At 33.2% G+C, this 7492-nt stretch overlaps 2 protein-coding genes across 2 annotated transcripts; one reads left to right on the top strand and one right to left on the bottom strand.

The window, feature by feature from the left end:
* The first annotated feature begins 2514 nt into the window (after positions 1 to 2514).
* Positions 2515 to 3607, top strand: LOC111914508 (uncharacterized). The gene is made up of 4 exons (XM_023910243.3): positions 2515 to 2720; positions 2988 to 3058; positions 3271 to 3351; positions 3447 to 3607. Exons 1-4 carry the CDS (start codon positions 2606 to 2608, stop codon positions 3468 to 3470), a joined length of 291 nt encoding a protein of 96 aa, XP_023766011.1. The 5' UTR covers positions 2515 to 2605; the 3' UTR covers positions 3471 to 3607.
* A 48-nt stretch (positions 3608 to 3655) lies between these two features.
* LOC111914507 (uncharacterized) lies at positions 3656 to 4538 on the bottom strand. The gene is made up of 2 exons (XM_023910242.3): positions 4391 to 4538; positions 3656 to 4318 (listed from the first exon to the last, which is right to left on the bottom strand). Exons 1-2 carry the CDS (start codon positions 4526 to 4528, stop codon positions 3761 to 3763), a joined length of 696 nt encoding a protein of 231 aa, XP_023766010.2. The 5' UTR covers positions 4529 to 4538; the 3' UTR covers positions 3656 to 3760.
* Positions 4539 to 7492: the final 2954 nt, after the last annotated feature.

Raw genomic sequence — 7492 nt, 5'->3', positions numbered from 1 at the left:
TAATTTATTATGTGATTAATAAATTAATTAAAAATCAAATAAATGAATCTATTAATATGTTATGAAAGTAATATATTAATTAGAAATTGTATGATTAATTAATAATTAATCAGAATTTAATTTAGAATTAATTTTGGGATTCATTGGATTAATTAAAAGTGCAGAGACTTTTTGGTTAGTTATTGAAAGTTGAAGTAGGAAGGCTCTAGAACCCCATGGGATGGGGTGGAGGAAAATTGGCAAGGATAAGCCTAGAATTTTCGTCCATAGGGTAAGGATGAGAAGATAAGACAATTTAGTTATTATATTAATTAATTTAGGCCTTATCCCAAAAACCATAACTTTGGTCCCAAGTTTCCTTCACCTATATAAACATCCCATGGCCTCATATTTTCGGTCACTTCATTCTTGAATAGCCAAAGACAAAATTATCTATCCCTTCTCCTCTCTCTTTAAGTCTTCTAGTTGCTAGGGTTGGGTGTGAACCATTATAGGCACGAGATTTCTGATGCTCACTTCCAATAGCTTTCAAGAAAGGTTTATGTTTGTTTACTACAACAAATCAAACGGTATGCAATCTTCCTTTGTGAATTTTAGTTTTGTAGTTTGATAGTTCATAGTATGTTACCTTTATATGAAAGACATAAATCCTCTCTTGGTTGCATGTGCCCTACTCATTTCATTGTTAAATGTTTTTCCGGTTACAACATTGTTTTGTAATTTACATTTTCCATCATTAATAATTATTCAAAATAAGATGTGAAATTTGCAATAGAATAACATATTAGTGTTCACTATTACATGTCCAAATTGCAACAAAATTTAAATTCAAAATACGAATTGACATTATCAATCTATTAAACCAATATTTTGGTGAAGAAGAGTGAATGTTGATCGTAAACAAAAAGGAGGTCGTAAGTTTCCTACTGTTAGAATTTGCAAATAGACCCCTTTACTTCTTTCAAAATAAACCGGAAAGGCCCTTGAATGATAACAAACGTAACAAAATAGGTAAAAATGCATAAGACTATAGGCTAGGGTTCCATTTCATCTTTTATTTTTTCTCTATCATTTTAATGTATCTTATTTCTCCTTATTCCTCAAAACTAAGAAACGGTCACATTTCGGTGAGCAAAAGAGAACTAAGAAACCGAAAAACTGACAAAATTATTAAGTTGGTTAAGATTAGTTCTTCTAACCAGGTTGCATATATTTTTACTAAGTCTCTTGGGTCTTCACAACATGAGATTCTTAGTGAAAAATTGTGTTTGTTTGATCATTTTTCTTCAAAATAATATTTTTCAAAATGGTTAGTTTGATTTGGTTGTTGAAATAAATAATGGTTTTATAAAATATAAAATCAAACTAACATTTTGTTTATTTTCATATTGGATATATTTTGTTGTATTCTTGGCTTTGAGGTTTTACAGGTTAGGCTATGGAATGGTGAAGGGTACCATTTGTAGATTGAGCAAATATTTTTCGGGTTTACACACAGATCTTTGGATCATGTATGACCCGACTACTTAAGGACTGAACAAGTGGAGGAGAGCTCATTCACAAGTTCAATCAATTTTTCATATGCTCTCTTGTTCTCTCATTCCATCTTCTCCGATTAGGGTTTGTTCAAACTGTTATCTAATCTTGTAGATATGTTAGTTTTAGATTGAGAGATTTGTACAGAGAGTAGTGTAGGTTTTTGTAGTGAGATTTCCCTATAAGTTGATGAAAACCATTTGTCTATTGATCCTCAAATGATATAATAGATAATGATGTTGGAAAATCGTGTTTCTATAAATTTTCACACTTTGAAAAATTTCTTATATAGACGATGATAATGGTGAGTGAACCTTTCTTTCATGCGGATGTGACACTCCTCTAAGTGAGTTTGATACCTTATATAAGGACAAAGAGGGTAGATGTTTGTTCACAAGGGCGATGTGGAACACATCTTAGCTTTCAAAATAAAAACCGACATACATGTAAAACATGAGAATCGAAAACAAGACAACAAGGTTCAATGTCCAAACACTTAACCACTAGACCATCCTTTTGTATATGTTTTTAAATCACAGAATATATATACACACACTTCATAAAATTTGATTCAGTTCAGTTTTGCTCGGTATTTTATATTTACGAAATCAAACCCATGATGAATTTTTTCGGTTTTAAGAAAACTAAATCCAAAACCGACAGTTAGGGTTTGGTTTTGATTTTTCGGTTTCGTGGTTTTTGTCTGTTTTCCGGTTTCCTGGTTTTGTTTTACTCACCCCTATTGAAATGTGACCGTTTCTTTGGTTTTGAGGAATAAGAAGAAATAAGATACATTAAAATGACAGGAAAAAAAATGATGAAATGGAACCTCACCTACGGTCTTATACATTTTTAAATTTTTTTTTTTTCTATTTCGTTACGATTGTTATCATTCAAGGGCCTTTCCGGTTTATTTTGAAGAAGTAAAGGGGTCTATTTGCAAGTTCTAACAGTAGGAAACTTACGGTATCGTTTTTGTTTACGATCAGCAGTCACTCTTCTTCCCCAAAATCCTTTTAATCATAGGCCGATCGATCGCTCGAAAAAGCAAAAGTTCTGAACTGCAAAAATGGCATCAACATTGGCGGCTCGTCAAGCTGCAAATCTACTCCGTCTTTCCACTCCTCGATCGGCTTCTCAAGCCGCTTCCCTTATCCAGCGCCGTGGCCTCGCTGGTGCCGCCGGTACGATTCATCGCACTTTCTCTCTACCCCTCAGATATCCGTCAATTGCTCCAATTGTATACTGTTTTCTCAATGTCCCCAAATCTACGTTCCATTTCGTGAATTTTTACAACTGCGGATGATTCTCTTTGGGATTTAATCATGGGCTTTAGATTGTATTGAGAATTCTAAACCCTAATACTGGTCATTAGATATAGATATGTGCAACCCACAGATTTATTTATGAATTGAGATTGAATTGTTGAGACTGATATTGTTTATTTGCAGACCATCATGGACCTGCAAAGGTTGACTTCTGGAAAGACCCGATGAGTCCATCCAGGTGGAAGGAAGAACATGTGAGTCTCCTAAATTTTCTGTAATCATTTGATTTGAATTCGATATTGATGTGTTAATGTATGTAAACTTGAAGTATTTGAAAGGTTTAGGGTTTTCACATTTCACATAATCTCAATTTTCCTGTAGAATGATTCAGTTTGATAGGTCATATACTCATATTGGTAATTAAGTCTGTTGTAGTGATTATATGTATGAAATTTTGTGTTTGCAGTTTGTTATTGTGTCTCTATCGGGTTGGGGATTGCTAATCTATGGTGGATACAAAATGTTCTCAGGAGGCAAGAAAGATGAGGTATCGTTCAATAACCATTTATGCTCATCTTTTAATAACCTAATGTTTATTCTTATTATGCACTTCTGATTCTCCCATTTGTGTTTTTATGGCAGAAACTGGTGCAAGCAATCAACTAAGAGCTCCAAATTTGTACTTTATGCTTTGTGCTAATAATTTGTTTGCATTGTTGCAACTTTTTCTGAAATTCAAATTTCTTCTCGACATCTTACATTTGCATAAATATTGAATGCATATCACTTATTTGAATAACAAACTCTAGAATCTAGAATTCAAGTTAGAATTGATTACAGTGGATCACACATTCAAGTTCATCTCTCTGAAATCAAATAACACAATTTGGGATTTAGGAATAGTTAGACCAAATACCAAACACCAAACAAACACCATTTAAGTTACAATGAATCAATCAGTCTTCAATTTCTTCCTTGTAATCTTGATCTGCTTCTGATCCATTGCTGGATTCCATAGAAACATCCACTTCCCTCTCACCTTCTTCATCTTCATCCTTAACCCTCGTTTCCTTCACATGATCCATGGTGGCGGTGGTGGTGGTGGTGGTTGTGTTCTTCATTTTAATCTTCACGTCATCTTCATGCTCCAAACTAGCGTTTTGAAGTTTGACATTAGGGTTTATGTTGGTGGTTACTTTTACTTTACTGGTTAAATTGGCTTCACGATTTGAAGGTGATGGATCATCGGAAGTGACTGATAAGATTTTAGGTGGAGAAGAAGAATGGAGAGTGGTTTTGAGATGGTTGATTTTGGATTCCTTGTGTTTGATTTCATTTTGTTTCTCATCAATTGTCAATTCAAGTGCTCGTTGTTCATCTCTTAAGGAACCAATCATGGATCGCATCTCCATCATCTTGTTATCGAGCTCTGTTTTCTGAGTTCGAAGGGAGAACAATTTCGCATTCAAATCCTGGTTCTTCTTCTTGTGTTCTTTCACATATTGTCTTTCTTTCTGCACAATGTTACATAAAATTATTTTCCAATTTAAGTTTTAAATACGATTATATTCTAGAGAGAGAGAAACCTGCAACAGGAGGTGAAGAGAGAGGATTTGTCGATCTTTGTCTTTGATAACGAGGTTGAACATCCGTCTGTCTCTCACCTTCTGAACCACCATCAGTCCCATTACTCCGACCAGAAGCAACACCGCTAGTATCGCCATTTTCTTCTTGTTGTTCTTCCATCCACCAACGCCACCTCCGCCTCCACCACCGGCGCCGCCGCTAAGTGGGTGTCCCTTCGTTCCCATGTTCACTTTGGTTTCAGTTTGAGGGTTGTAGTGGATGAAATCATGAAACAAGGTTTAAAAGGGTAGGTTGCATGGGAATTGTGCCCCAACTAAAGTGTTGTTTCATCTCTTCACTCTTTTATTTGTTTTTTGTATTTTTTGAAATATAAAATTGAATGCCAAACACGCTACTGTTCTGATTCTGCATGTCATTCGATTGGTGCGTTTGCATGCCTTTATTTTTTTTTATTTTTTTACACTCAACCTTCTTTTAAACTTTGACTGTCATTTAAAAAAATATATATTAAATTATTAAGATTAAATAGTAGTTCTTTAATGTACTTTATTTATATTTTTTCAGATTTAAATTTATTTCATCATTATTAAAATTATCCGCTTATTGTGTTATTGTAGTTGTGTCTAAGTTTTAAAGGCTCAAGAAACCTCGATAACGCCAAATATATGCATTTATATAACGTTATATGACTATTGTATGCAATCCAGTAAACAGTATCCTCTGGATATGTATGTAAGAACGGATTGCGACAGCATAAACTTATTTGGTCGAAAGTGACACCACAAGAACTAAAACTTAAATACTCCAAAGATGTAGAATATAATTTGTTGGGTTTAAAACATGAACATTTATTTTTGGGTAAGTTTTCGATAAATATTTACTTTTTACCCACTACAAGTCGATCAATTTTACACACTTTTTAAAAATTATTCGCTCCCTTCACAAAATTATGAAGATGAAATGTGCCGTGACAAATTACTTTTTAGTCTTTCATTCTTAAAAATATGGAGAAAAAAGAAGTTGTTGCAACCTCACACTTAAAAGCATGGATAAATTACCTAACTTTACACCCAAAGAGAGTTTCAAGTACGCATTAGGCAACCAAAGTTTTGTACCACATTAAGGTCCCCTGAAATTAAAGAGAAAGTTTTGCAAAGTGGTTATAATCAAGGTTGTCAAGATCGGGATATGATGTCGGATCATTTCAAGTTTGTAAAATCGAAATCCTAAGATCGGGATTCTAAGATTTCACAAAAAATGACATAAAAAGAAATTGATCACAGGCCCATCCCAGAGGGTGGACGATAGAGACGACCGTCTAGGGTCCCATCATTTAAAGTGGTCCAAATTTTTTATGAAAATTTTTATATTTAGAAGATAATGTAGGTATTTTTTTTTTTCAATTATTGAGTTATTATAAAAAAAACTTGATGACATTTGTGTATTTCAAGGGCTCATTTTTTTTTTCTTTCGTACTAGGGCAAAAATATATTTGGAACGACCCTAATTGGTCATATATAAATCTTTTACCATATTTCATGGTTAAATGCTCTAATCTATTGTTGAAGGAAAAAGTTAATAACAACCTGAATCTAAATCTCAACTGAGCTTTAAGTGAAGAGACCGGGTCAACCAATAAATGGGTAATAATAATAAAAACTTGATTAAAATTTAACAATTATCATGGAGTGGTAGGATTAGATCGGATCCGGATCTTGCGATCTTACGTACAAAATGATCTTATTGCGGTCTGACAAGATTTTCATAGGTAGGATCGTAAAATCATACGATCAAGATCCTTTTCCTGACAACCTTGGTTATAATACCAACTTTGTTGTATAGATCTAAATATTTTCCGATTAGAAAACACGAGAGGAACATAGTGGTTGCAAAAAATGAGGATGTAATGGTGAATGTGTGTTAGAATATTTTTGGACAAAATTACAAATACGCCAATAAAAAATTCTTTGTGAGCGACATTGATCATCGAGAAATTAAGTATTACATTAGGTCAGACATCTCCATAGGAGACAATCGATGGTTGCAGGTTTGGGGGTATAGTTATGTTGATGGTGCATGGAAGAGAAGATAGTAGAGAATAAAGTAGGAAGATAACATGAATCAAATTTGACGAAATTGACTCTTACCCAAGACATACCCTTAGTTAGGAAGGGTGCATATGTTTAAAATTGAGACAGTTGAGTAGTATATGAGTAGTCTATGTACTTGTTTCGTTTCCTCTGTTTCATGTTTGCCATATTTTTTTTATCACCTCACTATCATCATATATGTACTTTCAACTTGTATTCCTAGAATATGCTTCACTATTTGTTTATCGCGTGAGTTTTTATCTACTTACTCTTGACCCTTTTTACTTTAAACTTTCTTGCTTGTATCAACTATTTTTATTTCTTTAGTCACCCAACACTATATATATATTAATTTATTGTTGACTAGCGTTCCATAGGAGATCATCCTGTGTGAACTTGTGTTTTTCCTTACAACATACGTTCTCTATCATTGAGTAGAGGTTGCCTACATCTTTTATATATGTGTTTTCCAGTTATAAATTAGTATATTGCTCGATTTTTGCACATGTATTTATAAAGTGACCAACATGTCTCAATATATAGCTTGAAGTTCCAAGTATGCTTCTAATAACAAGTTAAAACTTATAACTTGAAGTTCCAAGTATTATGATGATAACAAGCTTTTGATGAGAATTATATGCGTCTATATAAGGATAGATATTTTGACAATTTGACGACTACAAATTTATTATGATAATATTATCTACTACATTGATGTTATCAATCTTTGTGTTTAGGACGTTGTTTCTTATTTTATCGAGGATTGTCGTGGGTCTATATTCTCAATTTTCAAAGGGTGTTACAATTAACAATTAGTATAAAAGTATTAGCTTAAGAGAATTATATATGGATCATAGTACCTAGACTTAGATTGTGATAATGCTTAACAGCTTAAGATGAAGTTAAGAGGTTGAAGGGTTAGGTGATGATCCTAAAGAGAGCAAAGGTTGAAAAAGTTGAAACATTGTTAAACAAACAAACTTTTAACCTAAATTTCTTGATGAGAAGAAA

The sequence above is a fragment of the Lactuca sativa genome, chromosome 3, assembly GCF_002870075.4.
Source record: "Lactuca sativa cultivar Salinas chromosome 3, Lsat_Salinas_v11, whole genome shotgun sequence".
In the NCBI taxonomy this organism is placed as follows: Eukaryota; Viridiplantae; Streptophyta; class Magnoliopsida; order Asterales; family Asteraceae; genus Lactuca; species Lactuca sativa.
Note: the sequence above shows the minus strand (reverse complement) of the source record. Positions and strands in the feature narration are given on the sequence as shown.